General features: G+C 42.3%; 1 protein-coding gene across 7 annotated transcripts in view; it reads right to left on the bottom strand.

Moving 5' to 3' along the window:
- CELF2 (CUGBP Elav-like family member 2) overlaps nt 1-27,480 on the bottom strand; it is a 376,856-nt gene that overhangs the window by 237,280 nt on the left and 112,096 nt on the right. Inside the window, exon 1 of one of the 7 annotated variants that reach the window (XM_014283716.3) lies at nt 22,810-22,924. The exons of 3 other annotated variants lie outside the window; for them this stretch is intronic. In XM_014283716.3, the coding sequence (XP_014139191.2) occupies nt 22,810-22,916 (107 nt within the window). In that variant the 5' untranslated portion in view covers nt 22,917-22,924. Of the gene's footprint in view, nt 1-8,328; nt 8,593-22,809; nt 22,925-27,480 lie in introns of those variants that run through there. 3 more of the 7 variants (XM_014283717.3, XM_055710557.1, XM_055710558.1) reach the window with 3 other exon arrangements.

The raw sequence follows: 27,480 nt of genomic DNA, 5'->3' as shown, positions 1-27,480 counted from the left end.
AAATTAAATGCTAATTGTATTTCTTCCTCTTCCCCCGGTCCCCTCCCACTCAATACTGGTCTCCAGAAGGAGCTGGCAACTCTGAACCTGCCAGAGAAAGCCAGTGCTCACCTTGCAATCCTAAAATTTCAGTGCTTCAAGGAAGAAGTTATGTTACATGGGTCAGTTTAGGACAAGGGGAATGACTTTTGCAATTTTTTTTTCCCTGCAGAGATCATCTCGAGCTGTGGCTCTCCCTTAAGTAGGCATTTCTGGTTTAGGGGTAAAATCTCTGAAAAAAATACCAGTCAGGGTATTTTCAAGAATCAGTTTTAAAGGCTAAACCTAAAGGAATAGTCACTGTCATTTCCTGAACTTTTTTCTGTCTCTGTTTTTTTGGACAGCAGGAGGTAACAGTAGTTTGGATAGGGGAGTTAAAGCATGAAAAAGAGGGTTTCTAAGCAATAAGATCTCAGAAGAAGAAATCAAGCTGAATAAAAAAAGAAAGCTCATTTACTGACTAAAGAAATTATCAACTTTTCTATCTGTTTATAAAGCAACATTGCAGATAAGTGATAGACCATTTTTTTCCTCTGAAAGACAAGGGGATCAAGTTTACTGAAATGCATGGTGAAATCAAGCCAAAACACGGCCATCTAATCTGCGATTTCTACAGCTTTTTGTATGAAAACCAGGTACTGAATAGGGTTTTCTTGAAGTGATAGCCACTGAGCATGCAGTGTGTTTGATATTTCAGAGTCCTACTGCTTGTTCTACAATCCACCTGTGGTAAAATAGAAAGGGGGGGGAGTGTTTATTGATAAAGGGCATAACTAGACGTCTCTCTCACTAGCAACAACTTGCAGGTGAAGGCTGATAGGTCCAAGCAATTGAATGAGACAGAGGAACAAAAAAGAAATTAAAGAGAAGAAGGGAATAGATCTCTTGATTTTGTTGATTTTCTAACAGTCATTTTCTGCCAGAAGTTACTAACTTTCAGCTGCCTGGGTCTGTTCCAGGAAGATGAAGTGCACTTATCTCACACTAGGGCTTGCACCACCAGTGCAACCGGACCCAGTGCCACTGAGGTCTGGAGTCAATGACACAACAAACAGTGGGTCAAGCAAGCTCTGAATATATATAAATATATATGATTTTTTTTTTTTCATCTCTGAGCCATTTGGTGATGCAAAGCCGTTGGGAAGAAAGGCATGGGAAGAGCGCATACATATTAAACAAGACGACAGCGTCATGCCTTTGGATTAAGAAGGTGAAGGGACCTTCATTGTTTTTCAGGGTTATGAAATAAAAAACAGCTTTTCAGCTGTGATTTGCAATCGGATTGGAACTGCTTCAAAGGATAAAGGATGTAGGAACAGAATACAAGAAAAAACACAGCATAGTCTGGGAGAGAAAGGGTCGTAGTTGGTTCAAAAGGAACTGCCTCTCCTCCCATCATGGAGATATCCAGCTACATACAGCAGCTAAAGGGTATGTGTACCTGGGCATCTCTCTCTCATCCATACAGCAACTCCGCTGCTGTCTAGGGGTCAGTACATCTGAGTGGAAAGAAACTGAAAAAGTTCATTAGTGTTGCAATGAGTTACCAACACTGCTAGGAGAAAGTCAGCATTTGGCCCTTCTGTCAGAAGTATATTTTCTTTATGATGCTAACCTGCACAGAGAAAGTAAAAAATAATAATAATAATAAAATCAGTAGATGACTAATGCCATTTTCATGAAAAATGAATGGCTGCATCTCAGAAATAATTGTGGTTGTAAAGTTTACAACCCCTGAGTAAGATCCATGGAATGGTTTAAGAAATTAACAGGGATGTGAAAATCATAAAACAAAACACTCAGGTTGTTGCCACTGCCCTCCTGACAAATCTGAAGTGGCTCAAGTTGCACAGGCTGATTGGGAAAGAGAGGACATGGACTCCCTGCATGCTCCTTCGAAGAGGATGAGGATATCCCCAGTGGCAGCGGGGAGCACGGTGAGCTGGGCACAGCTGGACATGATTCCCTCCTTCCAGAGTAACCTGGGCACAGCTGGACACTTATCTTCTTCCAGACTAAACTGGGCAGAACTGGACACAATCCCGTCCCTGCCAGCCCAACCGAAGGCAGCAGGGCTGGGGCATGCACAAGCACAGTGTTTAAGCCTCTCCCCAGCCCTAAGCCACGATTCCTTCCCTCAGATGGGACAATATGCTGCCCAGCTGTAGTGACACATCAACTCACAAAATAACACTCAGAAAGCTGACACGTGGTCATTCCCACTGCTTTTGTGCTGATGTTTCTTTTGGAGCATTGCTTTTGAACTTGGTTTGAAGTATTGTCACCATCAGATAGGCGAAGGCAGCCAGGCAAGAGCGAAGCTGTCCCAGGGCACAGACCAGACTCAAGATACTCGGTCTTCTTCAGCTGAGTTGTAAGAGGCAAGTACACGTAGCTGTGCTCTTCAATTTTTTGTGTTTGTGTAAATCCAAAGGATAAAAAAAAAAAATCACAAAAATCACCAAACAGGCACTATTGGTACAGTAAGCAACTCCTTTGTGAATTGGCTCATTTAGGCATTCATTTAAATGGACTAATTAAGATTTAACACAAAACAGAAGCTGCTTTCAGATGTCATTTTGAAGGCCAGATGATCTCCTCTTTATTAATATTAAAATTTTAAACTATTGTCAGCTGATTTTTCAAGGATCAAGCTGTGAGTAAAGAGACTACGCTGCCGAAGTGTGTCCTATTTACGTAACACAGTCTCAATGAAAATGAGAGATCGATTATAAATCTGTGATACAGAGGATGGCTAAACTGCACAACTAAAGCTCAAGGTGTTTACCTGGATGATAGGAGGGAATTTGTAGCTTCAGCACCTGCCATTCAACTTTTCTATTTAACACCATATGGAAGAACACCACAGTATTTAAGGCAACACAGTTCTGAAAACCTTTACGAGAAAGCCAGCAGCTTACTGCAAATGAAAAATGAAATCCTGGAGGGAACACAAACGCTTCTCTTCCTTTCCATAGGTACGCAGAATGCGGGAACACGGGGGAAAGCAATTAAAGTATGATGATTCTAAAGGGGAATAATTATTTCACAATTACTTGAGAACATTACATTTATTGCTCTAATTAGCTTTTATTTTCCAAACAGGCATTTTGTTCCTGCATTTCTCTTGCACCTATGAAGGCTTTTCCTGTTTTCCCACTTCTTTGCTAAAGAAAGCTCAGCCTCGCTCCCTACGTGTATTTTCTATGTTGTGACTTAAGCCTCTGGTTAACCTTGCCCTGCCACCAGTTTGTTTTAATCAAAGGAAATCATGTCAGAAGATGCAATATACTTTGCAATTATATGAACACACAAGAAATAATCCGCTATGGGAAACACAGTTTGTAGAAATGAAGGGGGTGGGGTCACATTTCCACTTCAGAAGGAAAGAGGGTTTTATATGCTTAAAGTATAAAATTATTATTTTTCTCTAGAGGCTTGTCTTGCCAAAGTATATTCCTTGCATTCCAGGAGCTTTTAGAAACTAAAAGATTTTGTACACCTTTCCCCTGTATCAGTTGGGTCAAATATTTTTATATTAATCTATGAATTAATTATGAAATTTGAATAGTCCAAATGCTCATCAGATATCAAACATCTTAAAATGGCAATGAAATATTTAGAGTTATCCAAGTTTTTAAAGCAATCATAACTGATGATTAAGTTGGATGATGAATACATGTGGGGGAGGCTTAAAAACTTCTGAGATCATATCATAGGAAGTGGAAGATATATTTAAACATTAATGTGCTGAGAGTTACCGTGTGTTAACCACTGAATGGTGTTTTAGGCAGCTACTAGAAAAGATGATGGGTAGAAGGACACCACGAGATCGTAATTACTTGATCGACACCCAAAGATTTCTTTTCATTTCTGAAGCTCCTTGTCAACAGCCAAGAACTTCTTCTATTGCTTTGCTTTCCCTGGGTAGTGACCCAAGGAATCTGCCATGCAGGTAACTTAAGTAACAAGCAACCATACTTAAAATAAAGCTTTTACTGAATCAAAGTTGGAATAAAACGCTAGTGTAAGGATGAGGCTATGGACTTAAAAAACAGCTGATACCCAGTATCCATTTTCAGTTATTAATTCATGGTTTCATATCCTACATAAATTAAAAAAAAACAGATAGTTAAAAAATTATTTTTGACAGTGTCTTGAGTTTTCCCTGCGGCAAAGTTTACGAAAAATATATATATATATTATCAGCTCCAGTTTCTGCTGGGAAAAGTCCTATTTTGCATGTTTAGTGCAGAATGGGAAGATTGGGGTTTTTAAAGTGCATGAATGCCCCATGAACAACAACATCCCTTATTTCTTACACAACATACACTAACAAACAGTACTGAAAATTGGTCTTCACTGCCTTTTTAATCAGCATATTGCACATATATCTGATTTTCACTTATCTTGGATTAAAAAAGGCAATAATTCAAAGGCCAAATACTTCTACGCATAATTGCCATGCAACCCATGCAGTTGCATGTGCACTGCTTTAGGCACCATGTATTTTATTGGCATTATACAGCTATCAAAAACTGAAGTCAGATTTGAGTTTGTTTCGGTAGTAACAAAGTCTTACTCATTTACATTAAAGGTAATCCCAGGCAGTGGAATGTGTAATATGGAATGGAAAAATCTTCGGCGATATTGCAGAAATCAACGTGAGGGGTTACAACGATGAGTATTTAATCCTCAAAGCAACCACTTTACAACCACCCAGTTGGCATGTACATGTAAGTCAGTGAAATTACTAAGCAAATTATATTGAACTCACATTTTATAACTCCACTTAGTAACCATTAACCCTCTCCTACCCTGTCCATACACACACACACACACACTTCCACCTGTATCTTTTCTTCAGAATTGCTTCTTCCACACAGTTAACACACACAGGCTACGTGTAACATCAGGCAAACAATTTCTGATCCTTTAAAACACTAACCAAGCAGTCTCGCTGCAAGCATTTACGATGGCTAGAGTGTCCAGCTTGCCAACTGCCAACAAGTTCATGCATCTTTATGCTTCATAGTACCTAGTTTTCAATGCCATTTCATTAATTTTTTATTAGTAAAACTGCCATTCAGTGACTAACCAGGTACACCCATGCCATGCATACTGTTTAATTATACTGAATACTTATGCTCAAAGTAGCTGATGTTCTATTTTACCTGTATTTAGCTAGATAATAACAGCAGCAAAATTTGGAAGTAAGCCACATGTAAGAGCAAGTCACAGCCTCACAGAGGTAAAAGCGTTTGAACTTGGACAGTTATCAAGCTGCCAGTTAACATTCACAATAGGTATGCACTGGATGTTATTCCTTGAAACTTCTCCTTCTCTGTTGCTTGTCGAAAGAATGGATGATTCTGAAAATAATTTACTTCACAAAGAATTTTTAAATGTGTAAAGAATGGGAAGTGTAAGTGATACCGTATGGTACTGATTTCCTAAAACATCTTACATGCCACCGGCATTAAAAAAAAAAAAAAAAAAATCAACAAAAAATAGTTCTGCAAATTTTCACTGTGGAAGAGTTTTACATATAACTTGCTAATTGCCTCACTCTAAAATAGGAAATTCCTTTCTGCTAAAGACTGAACTAAGCTATACTCAATGGCTAGACCAGATGGCGAGGTTAAAAGTTTTGTGCAGCACCGTAACTTGGAGCGTGCTCTCCAACGTGCTGTGCCACCCCGCTGAACGCTGCTGGCATCTCGCTGCACGTCTGGGGTGGGCCAGCAAAAGGGTAAGGTGCATACGTGCCTATGACCCCTCACGCATAATCAAACTGCATTCTCATCAGCACTGATTAGTCCAGAGAGTTGGGGACTCGCAAATAAATGCATGTCACCACTTGGCTAGAAGAACAAAATAAAGATGTTTTTAAATAGCAAATTACAGAGTTTTAGAAAAGCAGAGTAGCAAAGCTTCCATAGACAGCATTTAGTTTCAAGATTTTCAAGATGTTTTGTATTTTTTTTAGGAATAGAAGCTCCCTTAGCTAATAGCAATTTAGCCTTGATACCCATTTGTATGCATGACACGTGATCCCTTGAAATCATACATCTTCAGTTACTTAGACCAACAGCAAAGCAAAGCTTGGTTAATACAAGGAAGCACATCACAACACAACCACCGCCAATGCAGGAGGTAAACTTTTTTTTCTTCAAGAGATGACAAAGTCCCCCCTAAAACATATGAGGAACTCGCACTGAACCCTATAAGGATGTGGGCATTTAACAATTCCATTATTAAACCTCCGTATTTAGAGATCCACTTAGAAGCTGACATCTCTCTAAAGGAATTTCTGTTTCTGTGGACACACATTAAGGTCTGCATCTGATGAACACCGACTGCGTTTCAAGCTGTGTTAAAATATACTCTGAGTGCTTCCCAGTGAAAAGGAGCGTAAGGATAGCAATGCAGCAGCAAGAGTTTGACATGGTACTCCCCCCTCGAGGGGCAAGTTGAAGATAAAGTTATATAAGTCTAAGTGACAACAGGGCATCATCAGCCACGGTTAATAGTGCCTTTGAGCTTGGAGATGTTTGTTAGCAGTATCTTTTCTGACTGCCTGGAAGGACAGAAGGTAGAAAGTCTAATCAAAGCTGAGGCGATGAAAACAAGGGGAGGCTCAGCTGTGGCAGGTCCCTACACAGTGCTGCAAAGCAAGCGGCATCAGTGATCAGCTGCAACTTTGTGCCCTAAGAGCCAAACCTACGCTGGTTTTATGCAAAAGGGGAGAAATACAACACGTTTTCCAAAACTGACCAGTGCCAATAAAAACAGGGATCTTACAACAGGAGGAACAAAACACAGCAGAGAAGGTGTTTGAATTTAAGATCGCAAAACAGAGACAAAGGGGAAGCATTTACGCAAGCACTTTGCTGTCCTTCAAGGACTGTAAAAATAGCGTAAGTCATCTGCACCAAGCAGCTTCTCCCCCTGCCTCTTTCCCCTTTTCCACACACTTACTAAACCCCAGCTGCCTGAACAACTGGCCACTACAGAACATCTCCATGCAGAACACCGCTGGTGCAAGGGAAAGCACTCCACCTTGGGAGAAAGTTTGGTTGCCAGTAGAGAAGGTAATAAAAGTCTGAATAGTCTTAGATGGGAGCACAGTATGCTACCTGGTTGTGCAAATCGCCACTGACAGTCTCTGCAGCACACACGGGTTTATTTACACTTGGAAGTTAAGCGCTGCCTCAACCAGAACAGCTCCAGCACAGAGTCAATGCCAAAGCCTCTCGCATCATTCTAATGTAACTCAAACCACATTTGTCATCCTGATGAAAGAAGAAAAAGCAACCAAATAGAAGACATTTGGGGTACTGTAAAAACGCCGCACAGTCCTCAGCCCTCGTATCTTTCAGCGAGTGACTATTTCCTCCTTCCCAGCTTTTTTATTTTTTTGTATAAGGCTTAGGTTACCTGAAAATCCCTGTCAACTGGCAATGCCCAGGAGGATGATAATAGAAACTTTCCGATCGAGATTAATGGAGCAGAGACGGGCTAGGGGGAATACTTCTCTTTCTGAAATTCCAGCATTCAGTGCCTTCCGATAAATCCCATCCCCAGTCCAACCCCATGTAAACCAACCATCCTCACCCTAATTAACACTCTCCGTACCAGGCAGCTGTCGGGTACAGGATAAAAAATAAAAATAATAATAAATATTTAAAAAAAAAAAAAAAGCCTTGTGTTCTGCCTGGTCTGACTCCCGGTGGCTGTTCAGTATTTCGTTTGGCCGCGGGGACCGGCGGCGCGTTGCGAGGGTTTAGCGCTGCGGGCCGGGGGCCGGGGCAGTGCGGGGGGCATTCCCGCAGGGCAGGGGCCAGGAGCGGCGCCCGCCGCTCTGCGCGACCGCGCGGCGTTTCTCCACGTTGCATCAGCAGCGCATACCGCCCCCCCAGCCCCCCCAGCCCCCCCCCCCCCGCTCACCCTGCCGCCCCCCGCCCGCCTTCCCCGGGCCGCCGCCGTGCCAAGCGCCCAGCTGCCGCCGCTTAGGGGAAAGGAGCGAGGTGGGGGGGGGGGGGAGGGCACACACAGCACGGAGACCACCAAGTGACTTGGGAAGGGGCGGGGGACACAGAGAGACAGCACAGCGACACCCCCTTCCCCTCCCGCGGAGGGGCGGACGGTGCGGGAGGGACCCGGCCGAAGCCCCGGCTCGGTGCCGGTGGAGGAGGGGGGGGACCCGGCGTCGGTGCGCGGGAAGGGGAGAGGGGAGGGAGGAGCGGAGGGGGGGGGGGACCCGGCGGCAGCCCCGCCGCCACTTACATTCTGTCAGAGACCAGCAAGCGGCCGTCGACCATCATCTCCGGAAGGAAATCCAGCTTGAACGAAGAAGTCATGCTGGGCTCCGGGCGCGCCGCGGCGGGCTGGAGGGAGGATGCGGCGGGGCTCGGCGGATCCCACAACTGCGCCGGGCGGCGGAGAGGCAGGCACAGGTGCGGAGGCCTCCCCGCGGCAGCCGCCAGCCCCGGCAGTTGTCACATTTCTCTCCCCCTCTCGGTTTTTTTTCCGCCAATCCCCTCCGAAATCGACTGCTGAGGCAACTGTCGGTGGAGCGCCAGGTGCTGAGCGGGGAGGCGGAGCCATCTCCCCGCTGCGGCTCCCCGTTAACCCCTGCGCCCCCGGCGGGCCCGCCGCCCCGGGGAGAGGCCTAGCGCCGGGGCCAGGGGTGGGGGCACACACCGCCCGGGGCTCCCCGCGGCAGGGGGGGGGCGCCAGCCGCCTCGCCCGTGGGGCCAAACTTTGAGAGCGGCGGGGGGGGGAGGGAGAAGCCGCCCGAGCCCCCGCGCCTGCCTGGCGCCTCGGCAGCTGCCCCCGCGGGTGGGCACCGCCGGCGCTACGGGCCGGGAGCCCCCAGCCCCCCCGCGGGTGGGCACCGCCGGCGCTACGGGCCGGGAGCCCCCAGCACCCCCCCCCACACACACACACACACCCCCCCGCGGAGCCAGCAGCCGGCGGAAAACCCGCTGCTGAAATGCCTACGCGTACGCGCGCGTGGTTTGCACAGAGCCCAGTTCCTCCCAGCACGGGAGGAAGGCGCGGTCCAGCGCTGCCAAACTGGGAGCAACTGGGAACACTTGGGCAGGTCGCTCAGTGCGGACTGCTTCTACCCCGATTCCTGCCATTCAGACCTTGGCACCCGTTAAGCGCTCAAAGTGATGTGACTGCCTGGCGGCAAACTGGGAGTAACTGGCCTCGCTGATCCAGACCAGTGAGTAACGGCGGCTGATCCTCCCCCCGGCCCGTAACCCGCTCCCGGCCCCGCCGCGCTCCGAGCCGGCCCCGCCACCGCGCTCCGCTGGCACTGCCGGGACGCGCATCACATCCCAGACATCCAAATAGCTGGAGCCACCACCCCACCCCCCACGCTACCGCCCCCGGAAAATCTGTATGAATTGTCCTTTGCGTCTCCCAAACCTACTTGCTTCAACACAAAGAGGCTCCGGGCGAAAGAATATTAACATATTTACGAAGATTACTGGGTGATCTGAGCAGTCTAGACAAAACGTTTCTCGGCTTTGTGTGTGCTTCTCCTTCGCAATCTCTCTCCAGGTTTTATCATTTGATTCGTTCTGGGTAAGCAACACTTGCTAAAAGTAACCCATGCAAATTAAAAGCTGCTACACTTCAACTTTTCAAAGAGTATTCTAAAATAAAATTACATTGACCCAGATGCGTGCTACCAGTCAGACCAAGTTCTATTTAGGTTTTGACCAACATTGATTTGATAATAGAAATACAGACCAGGCGAATTATCAGAGTCCGGTTTATTGCACTGAGAGACTTTTCCATTTTAAACAGTGAAAAGGAAGAAAAACCCCTCAGGCTGCTAAAATTTTTGCCTACTTTGCAAGTCTAAAGGAAGAAAAGGTTCAGTTGGCCCTCAGCATAATCCCCATAGGACAGCTGCAATCCCGAACAGTCATCTATAGTGTTATTAATCTGCTCCATCCTATACATTTGCATACTGTCCTCATCACCATGGCACCTAAACATCTACATAGAAAGGCACAAAGGAATGCTGTGGCTCCCCTTTCCTAAAGTAATGGTGATTCCTCTACATCTCCCATCCGTCGCAGCCCAGGACCATACAGCAGATCAAAAATTAAGTGCAAAGTCGAAATAAAAGGAGAAACCAGCACAACTTTCTCCAGCTGGATGCAGCCACCTGGGTTTTGATCTGGGGCCTCCATGGTGGTTAATCCAGCCCAGAGCAGAGTTGGATTAATTTTCAATTTCAAAATCTTGCCACTGCAAAGGGGCAGGTTTTAGCTCAGAAGGCATACAGGCAGCTCAGGGAGGATGAAGATACACTTTTAAGTACGAAGTCTCCACCCCCACTTCACCCTATGCGGCTGCATCTGTACCTCTTCATCATCATCTTTTTCTTTTCTTTTCTTTTTTTTTTTTTTTTTTTTTTTTTGGTACATGCTAAATCTAAGGGACTTCAGCCTCACCAGCCTGTCGCTTTTAAGGACCACAGCCCCACTGCTGCTGACTGCAAAGCAAATCCACACTTTGCACAGGATGCTAAGGGGGAGGATCATAAAAAATTTTGCTTAAAATCTGTGTATGGAAGAGTGAGATCTTGATAAATTTGCCCCATTTCACAAGGTGTAAGTGCTTAAAAATGCTTCATTAAAACGTATGTTCTTTTGAAATATTTATTTTCCTTTTAATTACATGTGAATTAGCTGGAAGAAGCTGTAGGGAAGCCCTCTTACTGACTTAAGCCTTCTCAGCAGTTTGTTAAATTCTAGCCTCAAATCCCTTGAGGGAATAGTGGATTCAAAGCAGCTTTTAATCATACTATAAGGAGGGTGAAGTAGTATGTAAGTAGGTCATAGAGAAAGCATTACAAGTGCATAGGTTATTGCTTTATTTAACAACTACAGTGTAACACACTTTTCAAAGCACATTTGCTTTTGCCATTTAAAAGTTAGAAGCAGGAACAGGGTCAAATGCAAAAAGAAACCCTCTCTATAAAAGATACTGAGATACGACTCAAGGAGAGCTTACAGGGAGAAACTGCCATCAGATAATTTGGTTCTGAAACGTAAATTATGTAGTGTCCATGTATGAATTAACTCTCAAATGCAGTGGGTAAGCGGTGAAAAACAAAAAACAACGCCCTGAACATTTCACACACTATTCCAGATTCAGGGGTGTTATTTGTAATGGTAATGCCAGTCCCTTGACTAGCACACGTGTGCACAATAGCAACTTTTAATAAAAATGAAGGAAAAAATGGAAGCTTTGGTCTGTTACTACAGTACAGAGGGAAATGGGGAAGGGGAACGGCAAATGAAGCTGCATTAATTGTCATAGCACAAGTCAGACAATAGATCTAAACACTGGCTTTGGGGAGCTGCTTTATTGCTACGCTGTCGCTGCCTGCCGATATTAAGCTTTTTCAGCTGGTGGAGCATATGGCAGTTTTGAGGAAGAAACCTGGAATTTGGAATCAGCAATTCTTAGGCTTTAATCCTATTCCAGCTACAAATGTCGCCTCCTATCCATCCTCCCCTTGTTTCAGAGGCCCAGAGCCTGCTTGGCCCCACAGTCGCCTCATTTACTCTTTGTGCCTTGGTGTCTCCGTACTTCCCAGCGGGCAGATGAAGCAATTCCACCTCACCTTTGCAGATGAGTTACCGTTCAAGTGGCTTTTCAAACACAGAGCTATATGCAGTTTCTCCAAACAACTCCACCTTTGAAAGCCAAACACCTCTTCTGAGCAAAAAAAACCCACCCAAACAAACCTGCAAAGAGTTCAGCTGGAGAAAGACAGGGCTTGAGCGTATGAGCTCACACTGACAACACCACCCGTGGCTTTCATGCAGTGAGTGACAAAGGCAAGTGACGCCCCCTTCCCTTCCAGATCCCACAGCCAAATCCAGGATGGAGCTCACACCACGTACCCTCTCTGAAACCCCTCCTCACCCTTTCCTTAATTGCTATTCTTTTAAACAACTTGCCCCCCAGTATTGGGCCAAGGAAATGCTACTGTTGGAAGCACTTCAAGGGAAAGTTTCCGAATGACTTCACTTTCTCTCAAGCCTGCAAGGCAGTATGAAGAGAGTTCAAATCCTCTGCTTTATTCCCCCCTAAGCCAATGAACATGCTCGGGATTCAGCTTATCTCTGGCATCAAAGCAAGTTTCTAACAGAGGCGGCAGAAGCAGAGCTCAGCGACGGTGGTGTAAATTTGGAGTGGGTTCAACTGACTTCAGTGGAATCACTCAGGATCTTCTGCTAATGTGAAGTGAAAAAGAAATCTGGTCCAGATAGTGCTAGTGAATGCAAAAGTGGCGTTTGCTACCTTACACAAATAAAAAACCTTCCAGCAGACAAACCATGAGCCTGGGAGCAGTAGCGTGGCTAATAGCAGAAAACACAGCATTCTGGTTTGTGTAGCAGGACATGAGCCTACCTGCCCATAAGTGAGGAAGCCCATCAGCCTAACTCTTAGTAGCAGACCTCTGGAGGGACAAGAAAGGGATGGGGATGGTGACGGGGAGAAAAAGAAAAGAAAAGCACATGAGCACAAGTTCCACAAAGCATTTGGGCAGGGCTAGGGGATGGTGTAAAAGCCATAAACAATTAAAGCATAAAGTAGTGAATTTCTTTGAGTGGCAAAAGTAATGGACCCGACTCTGCATTGCTTTACCATTTGTGAAGATTTTATGTGCAACAAATTCATCTTCAGATATAACACTGGAATAAAGTTTTGCATTTTGAAGGCTTAACCTTTCTGTAAGGATTTTTTATTTATGAACTGAAACACACAACATTCCTCCCTTCATCTTATTTGGAGAAATAAAACAATTTGCATATAACCGAAACCCTTTTAAAAAGAAGATATTGGCTAAAGCTGATCAATGAATTTTAAGTATTGAAATCTTAGCCCCTTTTGAGGCTTCCCCCTGCTTCTGTAAGCCATTGCAGCAAATCAGTAATTTTCAGAAATAAACGTCTTTAAAATTAGCCCTGTGAAAAGGTACCTCAAATTAAGCATTTCTAGAGCTTTCACTTGAAGCACACTGATATTATGTAAACTTGGTTGCTATAGTAAAACTTCCCACTCACTTTTTTTTTTTTTTTTTTCTTCCCCCTTCCTATTTTATACCAGTGAAGAGGTGATTTCATCCCACTGTGGGTATCAGGCCTTTGTTCCCTTTTGCACGTAATAACTCAATCTTTCTGAAAACAATTAGGAAAGATTTTATGGCACAAGGCGGACACTACATGTGATGGAAGTCTTTTAGGAAAGGCCTTTAATGTGGAGGAACACCTTACTTTGTAAATATCATACAGATACTTGGGATTGTCTATCATGACCCTCAAGTCCAATCCTGCATAGCGCTATTGCTCAGCAGGAGCCAGAGCTGCCCAGTACCATTTGTTCCCGTTGGGTTATCCATGGTGCTCAGCACTATATTTAGCAAATGCTAAAGTAAAGTAGTAACGACTATTTGCAAGACCAAGTCTTACCGTCCTGTTATTTATTTACAGCCCTATTGCAGAACGTAACTATTGATCTGCAGGTGTTGCCTTTGAGCAGAGCCTTGTGCATATAGACACAAGACCAAGGCTTTTGTCAGCCCAGCCCTATCTCAACTTGATAACCAGCATTGACTGGGGGTTTTTAGCTTTTTTCCTCTTTTTTTTTTTTTTTTTTTTTTCATGAACAACCTTAACTTCTCACCCACTGACTGATTCCATCAACAACCGCTGCCCAACCAGATGAGAAACTAGGTCATTGCATGCACTGGGAAGACCCGATTTCCTACTTGACAGCAGATGCATTATTTATGGTTAAAAAAGGCACCTTCCCAAACAACCCTGGAAGAGGGAACTGGATCGTTGGATTTGGCTATTATATTATGTTCACATGAAAAAGCACAATTTTGTATTACTTAGGATAGGAGGAAGCACACATCTGGTGCCCTTGACTATGTTGCTCCACCCTCACAACATGCAAGAACCCCACTTATGCCTTCACAGGGCAGGGGGAAAAACCCACCATAACAAAAACAAACAAACAAAAAAACCCACCCAACTTACTCCCCACTATCCAAACCCACAGGAACAACTACTAGGAGACACAAGAACCTCTCTCATTTTATATAAATTTGAGATTTCTGAAGATATTTGCCCAGCTAGGGAGGTTGGTTATTGGGAGAAATATAGGATCAGGGAAGCAGATGGTGAGGATGGGCTTAAGACAGCAAAAGGCTGAATCAGGGGCAATGCTGAAGGACAGCTCCAACTCCAAAAGCAATGGGCAAAGGCAAGCATGAAGTTCTAATGCGGCATCATCAAGGCAAGAGGTTGGGTAAGGTACATCCAAAGAGACTGGAAGCCAAAAGTAGACTTATTTTTAACAACAAAATATAAAGAATTCTGAGGAGTTTATTACAATACCTGAATTAACCTAATGCACTCCACTTCTAACAGCAGGGTCTTCATAATATTAATCTGCCATCTTCCCTTCTCATGGACCACTACAATGTGTTTTTCTCTCTTTTTCACTGCCAACGATTGGATCTCATGCTTAAAATTGTGACACCTTTAAGGTAGGAAATTTCACAGGTCTTTCTTTTTGTTTGCTTGTGAAGTGTCTACCATAGATCTTGGTCCTCAAAAATAACAAACAATCACCCTGATAATAAGTAAAGTAACTATCTTTCTTTGACATCATTATTTCCCACAGACATGAAGAACGGAAAGAAAAGACTCCTGCAGTAACTATAAGGCATTCACAGGTGCAGAAAACTGCACCATAACTGCTTTGGCTTCATTGGTGTCTTTTTTCTATTTCCCCCTTAAATGAACAATGCAAAAATTGCCACATAGGTCAGATCAAAATGTTCAACTAGTTGGTGACCCTGCCTCTGGTAATGGCTTGTAATGGTTGCAGAGAGAAAGAGCATGAGAATGGCAAGTGCATTGTGATCCTTCCCCACCTTCCCGCACCCAGTGGCTGAAGGACTTCCCAGAGTCCAGGATTGCATCTGAACCAAGTTCTTTAACAGACTCAAAATCGCTGATTCAATTTTCCCCCAAAATTCTCTCTCTGAAAGGAACATTGATGAAGTCATGTGTTTATTAGTGCCAGAGCTGCCTATTAAACGGGCTGTTCTTAATGATTTCAGAGATTTGGGGCTCAGTACAACAAACAGGAACATTGCCTTTCTTTTCTGAAGCAAAACATTAAATCCAACTTGGTGTTTAACATAACATGTTTCACTTCAGTAGAGTCCCAATAATTCACCTCCAACTTTTGTTAAAAAAACCCAACCCATTGCTAACACAATTTTGTAAGGGAAAAATGCTGAAACCATGAGGTTCATAGGGCAGCCATCTAATTTGGCATCTTTTTGTGACAGAAAAGGCTCTTCAGGAAAAATTTTGGTTACTTTGGATCGGTATATTTGGGGGTGGGGGTTAAATGAGTTAAATGTATGTTCATCAGCCCTGCACAGACAAATCTCCATATGATTCATTGGAGCAGCACTGCAGAACACCTGGTGTTGCCGATGCAGTTCTGTTGGTGTTTTGTTATTTTTAAGGGGGTTATATAACTCTCTCATTAAAATTAAATGTGGGCTGAAATGATGCAGGCACATTCTCAAGCTTCAGAGTGAGCTTCTTCCTCACAGTTTAGCTGAAAATAGATCATTTTTAGGCAGAAGAGAAGGAAAATGAAACCAAGAGGTTGTTACTTTAGAAAATCGAGTCTCTAAGTTTTTTGATAATTCACCATTTCCTTTCTAGAGGGCCTCAATTCTTCAGATGCTGACCTGGAGCTTCCAGGGAGAGCAGGTGCAGGATTTGAATCTTAAATTCACTCCACAGCACAGCTATCATATCATCCACAGCTATCTACACTTGCAAGGTTCAATTTCCAGATGATCTACGTTCAGGTGCCCTTGCTTTTCTCTTCACTCCTCTATTTGTCTAAAAGAGATAGTAAATTCCCGTATCCTCTCTCTGATTTTCTGTCACTTTTTCCTCCCCCCTCCAACCCTCTGCTCTATCTTCCTCCCAGTGACAGACTGTTGTCTGGCATCCTCAAAGGCTGCTCTTGAAGATGACCTGCTGATTTGCTACCATGGGAACTCCAGAGTGAGGACAGCTTCTACCTTCTACACCAAAGGGCACAAGCAACAGTTCCCCACACCACCCTTCTCGACGGTAAAAGTTTACCGTCCTCTATCGCACAAGCCTCGCAGGGACAATGCAAGGTTGTGCCTGAAATAACAAGAGCGCTGCTGCCTTCCCAGTGTCCAGCAGCAGCCACTGCTGAATTACTCGGAGGAAGGTGAAAAAGTCTAATAGCATGTGTGAGCATGCAAATTGCTTCTCAAAACTAGTGGAGAAAAAGCTTAGGCAGCAAAGCATGAGACTCAAGAAAAACCCTGTCTAATCTAATGGCAGAAAGCATTATCTTCATAGAAGTGCCACATTTAAAACTTCCTAAGCAATTTTATTGGTAACCCTATTTCTCTGAATCAGTGAGAGTTAACTTAAAATTAGGTTATTCTACCTGAACAAGAGATGCAGGCTAACACATCAGCCACTGAGTATGCTACATGGAGAGACAGGCAAGTAATTCTCTCCATTCCCCAGCCCCAAACACAATTTTGGGTGTTTTAATTGACATAGAAGGATCATTTTTACTTGGCTGCATTTTGCAGGGCAGCTTGTGATCCACACTGTGTCAGTCTTGTCAGTGCACTGGCAGGTTTACAGATCTACGATTACTTTCCTACAAGCACCGACTCATAATAGCCTAATCCAGTAATGTGGGCTTAATGCATAATATAATTTCATGAACCACCTAGAAACTGAGTGCAAATCTGGGAGTCGATGCTTTCCAGAAATGTCAATTTAGCCATAAGTTCAGAAACCCTGAAGATGGATCTGTCTGATATTAGCCCACAAAATGGTCACTGATCCTTAGATCATCAGAGAAAGTAAAGTTGTGAGTGAAAACTGCTAAAATCCTTTTTACATCCTTCTGGACCCGGTTACTAGCTATGCTATCTCAGTCTCAAGACTGGAGTGAGAGGCGAGAAAATTAGGGTCCAGATCAAGAATTACACAAAATTTGGGAAAACTCCTGCCCTCTGCCATTCAGTAAAGACAGTTAACCTTCAGAGCATCATTAACTTGCAAAGCAACTTTAATTGACACATTTCCTTCTGCTGCAGGGTGAAATAACACAAAACAAAACAAACACACAAACGAACAACAACAACAAAGCTTTTTGCTACGGCAAGAGTTGGGGGGGGGGGGGGCGGGAAATAATCCTGTTTTTATTTCCTCTGTGAGGATGCCAGCAGTCCTGTTTCATAAACTCCACTGATTCATCACCATCCCAGGCAGCCAATCATTCGGCAGGTCAAGTAGAAATGGGCTGTAGAGCCAGCAACTCCTGCTGCCCCGATAATGCATGTCATTCCAGGCATGGCGACATGCTTTCTCAACAGCTGCCATTTTCAGTTACCTTTTCTATGGCTGACATACAAGTAAATGTGTTGGAAGCAGTAAAACAGTCATAGGAAAGCAGTTGCAAAGATAAATAGCACCTGCACGTGATAATCTCTAATGTTATTAGAGAGGAAAGGAAGATGTGTTTTGAAACGGAGTTTCTTTCTTCTGAAAGCATCACTTGACTTTGGGGGGGGTGGGGGTGGGGGGTGTTGACTGGGGGGTGCATGAGTGACTGAGAAGGGGTTTTTGTGTTTGGTTTTTTTCTTTTGCTCCAATAACATCCAGACATTCATCTTGGTTATAAACTTAATGGATATAACTAGAGGGAAAGGGGAGAAAAAAAACCCAAAACAAAATACCTAGCATTAAGGAAAAAATATTCTCACAATTCAGTCATGAGAAAGATTTTTTACAGCTAGGTTTTGCTTGAATTCAGTAATGCTCACTTTAAGAAACACAACTGCTTTAATTAAGGGAAAAGAAAGGATTTTCTTCAGTCATTTCTTTTCAATCTTTATTCCTTATCATCTAACTTAAATTTCACTAACTACTTGTTCAACAACAGTCCTTTGAATTATATGTAGTTGAATACTTTTTTGCAGATGGATACTGAGTGGGAGTTTTGAGGGCACATTACTGTAGAAATAAACACCCTTAGTGAAACAATGTTTGAACTTATGTGCACAAGTGTATGTGTCTACATATGCACAGAGGTATTTACCTGTATATTAGATATAAAGCATATGTAATTTCTATATTTTTAGCATATAAAGTCCCTGTGCCTGTACACAAATGGGAAAATGAAAAAAAAACCCAAACAAACCCCATCCCAAAACAAAACTAAATAACTGTTCCAAATAACAGTGCTGCAACAAAATTTCAAATGCATAAGATTATACATATTAATTTATGGTAATCTACAAATGAATGTTGCAGAGACAGTCCAGGTTATCCAAAATGGTACTTGCATTTAATGAGAAACTACCACAAAATATCTTCAAGACAGATTTAGTTGCATCTTCTAACACCCCTGAATTAATATAGTGCAAAACACAAAGTACAGGCTATGTTTCCTCTTTGGAACAACTGGCTCTTGAAATGCCAAAGGAAAGCCAAGCTTTTCTCTCCATACAAAGTCCTTTTAGACATCTTGCTTTCAGATTTCATCAACTTAGGTGTTTTCAGAGCTGTAAGCAGTGAACTTTCCATCAGCAACATCTTCAGCTAATTAACCCTGCTGATTACAATAATTAGTATTGATTCACTCCTGAATGACTTCTTAAGTATTCAAGCACAATCTACACTTGCAGTAAAACTTCTAGATATGAATATTAATTGAATGCTCTCCTTTGTTTTTCAGCCCCAAAGGTATAGTTTACAATCTTATATAGAATCAGAGAATCATAGCACAGTTTGGGTTGGAAGGCACATTTAAAGGCCATCTAGTCCAACTGCCCTGCTGTGAGCTGGGACACCTTCAACTAGACCAGGTTTTTCAGAGCCCCATCCAACCTGACCTTGAATGTTTCCAGGGATGGGACATCTTCCACCTCTCTGGGCAACCTGTGCCAGTGTTTCACCATGCTTATTGTAAAAAAGGTATTCCTTATACCTATTCCAAATCTACTCTTTTAGTTTAAAACCACTACACCTTGTCCTATTGCAACAGGCGCTGCTAAAAAGTCTGTCCCCATCTTTCATATAAGCCCCCTTTAAATACTGAAAGGCCACAGTAAGGTTTCTCTGGAGCCTTCTCTTCTCCAGGCTGAACAAGCCCAACTGTCTCAGCCCTTCCTCACAGGAGAGAGGCTCCAGCCCTCTGAGCATCTTCATGGCCTCCTCTGGACCTGCTCCAACAGGTCCATGTCTTTCCTGTATTGAGGATCCCAGAGCTGGTCATACCACTGCAGGTGGGGTCTCACCAGAGCAGAACAGAGGGGGAGAATCACCTCCCCCAGCCTGCTGGCCATGCTTCTTTTGATGCAGCCCAGGATACGGCTGGCTTTCTGGGCTGCAAGTGCTCATTGCTGGCTCACACCCAGCTTTCACCCACCAACACCCCCACATCCTTCTTGGCAGGGCTGCTCTCAGTCCCTTCATACTTGCATTTGCTAACAGAAACACTTCACTTTTATTCTCATTTAACAAAGGGAATATTAACATGTTGATGCTAGAGACTGTGGTTCATGGGGGAAAAAAAAAAAAAGACAAAAACTCCAGGCTAATATATAAATATAATTCACTTCCATTTCCTATGGCAGCATGGAAGGGCAGTTCCCAGGTTAAAACCTATCCTGCTCTTGCTCTGGCTGGTAGGACCAAGGTTGGTCTTTCTTTTTGACTTAACACCTGGTCATTGCAAGAACAAATAACAAATCATGTAGAGTCTGAATTACCTCTCTTAGCACTGTTGTGGAAACATGTTGCCAAGTTTGACAACTGGAAGGCACCACATTGCTTTGTGAATGGGTAAGATTCAAAACAGGTAACACTAAGGACACCTGCAATGTTCAGGCATAAGATGTCTAAACCTATACAGTCTCTCAAAAACCGACACTTTTGTTAAAGCACGCTAAGAAATGGCTTGTGTTACAGATTTGCTTCATCTTCTTTGATGTTAATGATAATTGTTATGGCTCAAAAAGCAATATTTCAGTAAATATGCACAGAAATTATTTTTTTTTCAGTAGGGTTCACACAGACTAATTCAAAAATTAGTCTTTGATGTGAATGCAAAATTATCAAAAAAAGTATCAGAAAATAGCCTTGGAAAAGAACAAAGTAATTGCAAATCGAAGATAAAAAATCTGTAGTATATGTATTTTATGCAGCATTTTATCTGAAAACGTAGGGACTACTGTAAATTTAGTATGAACTCACCTGTGAGAAGAGTTCTTAGGAAACAGTTTTAGCTTCGAATAGTCCTTAAAAGTGGTGACTGGGTATGCTGCCTAGGTGTCTGGTGGTGGCTGCTACGCAAGCGGCATTCACCCTACTCTGGGCAACCACTAAAGGGGCACTTCCATGGAACCAAGAGCGAGGGTTGCACTTTATTGCCACTCAGAAAGGGCAGCAGGTGCTAGAAAGCCCAGGCTGCAGGAAGGTAACTTGATAAAAAAAAATACTCTCCCTCCAGTTCTGGCAGAGCAGAGCAGTTGTGAACGAGTTAATCTTTGTCTCGAAATAAGTTCCTCCAAGAAAGTGAATTACAGCATGGTCCCATTATATTAAACACCATCCTTGCTTTCTTCACGTTTACACACAACACACAGCATGCAAGTACTACCTGATAATCCATAACCTCTAGCCTTCTAGAGTATTTTATGCAGTATTACCTTTTTGTTCACATAAATTCTTTCCTATTGATTTATACCGTCTCAACACACAAGGGAAGGAGATGCAACAGCATCACAAAAAATGCAAAACAGCATACTAAGTACTCAGAGTTTCCCCATAAAACATTTTTTGTTGAAAATACATGCTTTAGAGAGCCCTGACCGCTACCAACAAATCTTTAATGTCTGTTGGTTTGTTGTTGGTGGTTTTTTTTTTAATTTAGGGGTCCAAGAGACCCCTCAATATATAGAGAGAGATATAAATCATTCACTAGAATCCAGTTTAAGAAAAAGCACAAAGCCCCTATATTTAATTGATCTAAGCAAAAAATAGAATCCACTGATAAATACCTCTCTTTTCTCTGAGAAAATGATTACAATTATTACTGAAAGTAATATATTTACTTAAGATGTAAAGTAATTAAAGACTTGAACAGTTTCAGAAACTCCACAGACTGGTGACAATTCATTATATTTAAGACACAAGCTGCTGTCCAAGTAGTAACTCAAAATTTTTCAAAAGCTTTATAACAATTTCTTTTCATAATGTATAAGGTACATGAACATTTTACCAAATTAAAACCCAAAACTGTTAACCGTTATAATGCTGAACTATGGCTGTCTAAATAGAAAGATAATTCATGAAATGTCGTATGAATAATTTGTTAGATTTTGGGATAGGAAACATCCAGGTAAATTATTCTGCCTGACCTTAAAAATTCTAACGTATGCTAATAGCTGGATTATAAAAATGGAAAATAGCATGGGCTCCCACTTTGAGATCTGATTTATCATTTTTATTGCATTTTCATTACCTAAACAAAATTAGAAACAGTATCTTCAAAACAGCAGTTAAAGTTGATATGATCAGGCATAAAATCAGGCAAGGGCACATTTGGCAACTATGTATTTGCCAGATTGACAGCAGTATTGTAAGCTTTCAGAATCAATAAGTTTTCTCGCCACAGTTAAAGGAGAGGTTAGTAATAAATCTCCAACTTAATGCAATAGGCATAATTGTAAAATACAAACCTCCCCCTCCCTGCACTATTAGCAGCCGATATCAAATGAAACAACCGTCACAAAATAGGCAATGCACTTCATATTCTACTGTATAGACAAAAAGATTAAGGGAAATGAAAAAGGGGCTGAGAAAAGGAAAGCAAAAAAAAAAAAAAAAACAACCCACAACCAAGCCACCCCATCGCCAGACATACATTAAGCTAGTTTGACAGCACCATTGTTCAGCTGTCCCATTGTCAGACCAAAAGATGTATTCAATGCTACAATGTCTGCTCGCAAATAAACAAAAGACTACATTTTTCAAAGCGGGGTGCCAATTCTACAATAATTCTGTGTGTATGTGCGTGTGTCTGTGTGTGTCTCTGAAAAGAGTAGTCGATGCTGGCCCCCCACTAAACCTTGGAACATAAGAGAATATATGTGTAATCCCACATAAGGGAGCATTAAGATATTTTTAAAACATCTTCAAGTGGTAAAGACTAGGTAGAGCATTAGAAACTATTTACATAGGCTAAGTGAAAATTAAAGTGGTATTTAGGGCAATAGCTCTAATATGGAGTCTCCCTGAGCTTTTTCCATGCTTATTCCATGCCCAGTGCATAATAATGAAGCAGGCAGATATATTGCAAAGGAGGTGATAAAAGAAATACTAGCTCTCATTTAGAGGTAAGAAAAACAAAAAAAAATAATTTTTTTTCCTCCTTGTCCTCTCTGTATATTTGTCGTCATAAATGAAATGTGCAATTCTAACTAGTGGAAAATGCTACTTGCACACAGCAACGCCTGTCTTTTCATTTAAATAGGGAAACTACTTAATACACAGCACGGTTATAGTTGCAGCGGGCCCAGGCAACTCAAAAGCACGCGTTAAAACAAAGGAGACAACATACCTTAAAAGCAGCTCCTCATTTCTCATAGTAACAGCGGATTTGGGACAGCGCATGCTTTCTGCACCGATATTCTCAACAAAAGCCAGTTCAGAAGTGCGCTCAAACATCAATGCCACAGTAGCTACTCACTAATGGCTACTCTTTCTCTCTCTAGTCAGACGCTGAGTGGTGGAGCAAAGGGGCCCCTGCAGATTCACTAAGCAGAAATAATCCTCTCTGACAAGTTATGTTGTCTGGGCATATTTTACATTAATGCACTGTGCTGCCTATAGGGGTCTTGTTTGCGTTCACTCTAGCCTAGCTGGTGTTAGCTCTCTCAATTACCATCCAAAAAAAAAATTAACAACACCCCCCCACACCCCTCCTCTAAAAAAAAAAAAAAAAAAAAAAAAAAAAGAAATTATATATATATACAACTGAAAGAAAAGGGGCAAAAATCTATGGGCAAATGAGGGAAGGCTTTCCCCCTCTGGAAGGATGCATGTTTGATATGGATCTTTTGTTTGCCCTGTGAACTAGTTGAATACAGTGGCAAACAGATGCTGTGGCTCGTGAGGCTTGTGTACTTTAAGGGAATTGGGTTAGAGGCTCTTTCTGGGGCTCTGGAGTCGCAGCTGGAGCTCCTGCTCTCTCCCTCCTTCCCTTCCCTGTTCAAGGCTGAGTGGCTTTATGGGACCTGCCAGCTCACATCAGAGAGACTGGGGAGTATTAATGCAGGCACCTGGGGATCTTCTTCAAGTTTTCAGTTTTTCTTCGCAATTTTAACCCCTCCAAATTTCCTCTGATTTTAACCCCTCCAAAACACAACTCAATTACCAAGTAACTGAGTTTGCTCTAACCCAGTCCTTTACACTTGGCTTTGGCAGAGCTCTCCCAGACTGGAAAGGGCATTGCATTATTCAATGATTCACTCACTTCCTATGTATGAAAGGAACTATAGTGTGACACTGATTTCTGGGACACAGCCTCTTTGGCCCTACTTGGGAGATCCGCTGCGTAATTTGTACAAACAGGTTGTGGTCTTCCCACTTGCCAAGGTAGTCAAAGGAAGGTTTATTTTCTCATCTTTGTTTCAATTTTTGCTGGGTAAATCTTTACACTACACAGCTACTTTTGAGGCAGGAGGATGGTTGCGTTTTTTATGTTATTTTTTTTTAAATCTACATCACATACTTGAGTAGGTGCTTCATTAGTAGATTGAAAAAGTCAACAAGACCTTGATGCTTTTTCCAGTCAAGGCTTCTCTGCACCACTGTGGCAGTAAAATGCATCTTTAAAATTACTGTCATTTCCTCTGAAGTCCTGTTAACATACGAATGTGCAAAACTCAATAAACACAAAACATCCAAAATCGACAACTAGTCAAAAGCCCAGTAGGAATCAAACACACCAAGCTATAGATCTGGACCTCAAAATTTGAATTCAAGCTTCCATAGACTCCTGGCTATGTCTGTGCTTGGCCTGAACCTCTTTTCCTACATATATTTTACTGCTTTAAAATTTACTGCTACAGTATCCTGATGCAGTGCTACTGCTTCTAATTCCTTAACAGAAGGCTGGCATTTAGGGACTTATCTTTTTGGTAAACTTCAGTCTGGGAATGAAAGTAAAGAGGGAGCCATCACCAGTATAAATACACTGATAGCAAGATCTTGCCTTTCTGATAGCAGCTGTAAACTTCTATTAAGGTCATAAATTGTTTGCAACAGAAATGATCATTTTGTTCTACACTTCTTGCTGAGTACTGTGAGACCACAGGATTTGTTTCAGTCATTCGGACAGAACATCTGCCAAATCACCAAAATGCAAGTTAAAAACCAAGCTTAGGCATAATCTACTTTTAATACTGTAGAGAGAAAAAGCTGAAGATGATAGTTTGGGAAACATGGGTATCATGAAGGACTGCAAGTCAAGACAAGACAGGTTTCAATTTGCTTCCTTTTCATCTGCAAAACATGACCAGGATTCTAGTTGCTCTTGTAATAAAAAATAATACATCATTTTAATGATTAGCAATTCAAACCAATTCCATGTTAAATGTCATGCTCCAAGGTCAACGGAGACAACATAGCTTGTACTTCATGCTAAAAATATCTGAACAGTCATGGAAGGCGGCCAGGAAAATACTCAACCAACATGACAAATCCCATACCTCCTGCCCCAAATACTAAATCCATTACCACCATTTCAGGCATGGCCACCAGCACTCCAGATTCCTCCTCCTTCAGTGTTCACCTCCAAATGACTTGGGCCCAGCATAACTCACCGTGACGCCTGGGCTGCTCCAGACCAGTCTCGTGCTTGTGAGACTGATGTATGAGAAGCAGCAAATACCAGAGTATGCTACAGAATATACAGCTGAACAGGAAGTGTCAAACAGTCTGATAAACTGCTACAGTTTTCCAAAAATATGGCAGGGATCAGCATCTTAAGACACTACCAGCTGAGGGAACAAAGCTTTCTTTTGAGGCAGGAGTAGAATGGCTCACACAGAGCCCTTTGGTGGGGAATCAATGGGCTTCTGTTGGGCAGCTCCACGCAGTTGCAAGTTCTTGATCGTTTCTGTACTTAGAAAGAAGGCAAAGCAGCAGCAATAGGAAATAAAGTGAAGTATTATGGAAGGACTCATCTATGACCAAAGGAATAAATAAAGAAAAAGAAAATAAAATCCACAAAGCAGTAACACCGACAGACAAAAAGAACCTATGCTTTCTATCACATAATGAAACGTCTGACAGAACATCTGCAGAGGGATCACAGCTGCTAGGAATAAGGGGGAATATGAGTATTATTTTTCAATTTAAAATGTACTAAGCAGGAGTGCCTTTAAAATAATATGGCTAACGGGAAGATTAAAGCAGATGAACAGGGCTATCTGGCTTCTTTCAAGATGAAAGTCCAGCTGTGGAGTTTAAATTCAACATTTAACATCAAAATTGATGGTAGATTCATAACTGATATGTACATATTGCAGAATGTTCTGCCCACGTTACATATAGTGGAAATTTAGTAGTTTCATTGCCCAGTACTTAATGTAAACCCAAGCCTTCTACATATGGCCTACAAGTTTGCTAAATAATTATGTGATGTTGCACATCCTTGAAAAGCCACTGGAATACCAATCATTTACAGAGGCGAAATGATCAAAACTTCCGTGGCAAACCAGTAACAGTGAGTGATTTATATCAATTAAAAATATGCCTTCTGCCTTCTACTTCAAATTATTCTTTGACCATTCCATTTGTTTACAGTATTTTAAAAATATTCAGAGGCCAAAATACAATGCCATTTTAGTACACTAAACAAGCAATACTACCAGCCAAGCAATGAACTGCATATCATGACAGAGAAATGGTGTACAAGCGTCCAGGACAACAGCCCAAAAATCATGAGTACAATCATGAGAGGAATTGAAAGCCTTGATTTGTTTTCCCATTTCACCACACATCCTTATGTCAGATCTTACGCAAGCCAATTAACCTCTTGCTCACATCTCCATCTTTACAATGGAAAAACCCGATAAACTCCAAAGCAGTGTGACAGTAATACAGAATGGCAAAAACTATATAAACCACTGTATTATTGTGAGTCGCACAAACATTTAAAATGTCTTCTCACAAGGGGGACCTGCAGGCTAAGTCTCAGTTATCTGCTGTTCTGTGTAGTTATTTAGGCTCAAATCACATTGGTTTTGTATAGGTGTGAAAAGCTACTCTTTAATCTGATAGCATTTTACTGTTTTAGATGGCTAAATCCCACCTTTGAAGTTGAGCAATTAGTCTAAGCTAGTCATCTAGGGTTTCTCTATTGTCAGCGAGGAGAGATTAGTTGTACTAAAAAGCATTACCATCTCTCTCCATTGACTACAAAGGGATTAGATCCCTAACTTTTAGATACATGTATTAGGCAAGATGAATCCCACCTACATGCCTGAAGTGAAGGTGAGAAATAGCATGTCTCTGTTTCAGCATGGAGCCTTGTTCTTCACAGCACTTCCAGCATGCTGGCCGTGCTGGGACTGCTGGGCAAGAGCAGCTCAGATACCTTAAGAACGTCTGGCACTTCCAGAAGTAGCTGTAACCTGCCTGCAGGCCACCTACAGCAATCAAGTTGTAGCTAGGCAAGCCTACCAAGTCTGAGGCATACCTATACATTACGCCTATGCAAAGTTTGAGGTAGAAAGGAAATTGGCCTCCACTTCAGAAGCAAAGCAAGTGGAGTCTTTCCAGCATGCTTTGAGAAAGCAGACAGTTCATTTACGTATCTCCTCCTAAAATCTTCTAGAAAAATGAGCAACTCATTGCCTGCAGCTCTTATGTTATTAGAAATCATGGAACACGAGACCAGGTGTTGGCAGAACAGAGTACTTCACTGGTGAATGCGAGTAGCAAGAAATGGGCTATAACTCAAAAGGCTGTATCTCATTAGGTTTTACCTTGGCTCTTATTGCGGTTTTTGTCAATTTTTATCTAAAACAAATGATTGCATTTTTGTCTGTTTCCTCTGTTGATTTGGGGTTTTCTGTTGCTTTTTATACAGCCTTTAAGATACTTGTACATGGGAGATCAATTTTAGTCCCAGACTCCAGCAATCTGACATCTAAAATACTAATTTTATCAGGAGAGCAGTAACCACATGGTATTAGACAGTCCTGCATTTGCTATTTGTGTT

This window comes from Falco cherrug, chromosome 5 (genome assembly GCF_023634085.1).
Source record: "Falco cherrug isolate bFalChe1 chromosome 5, bFalChe1.pri, whole genome shotgun sequence".
Lineage (NCBI taxonomy): Eukaryota > Metazoa > Chordata > Aves > Falconiformes > Falconidae > Falco > Falco cherrug.
This window is presented reverse-complemented; position numbering and strand designations above follow the sequence as displayed.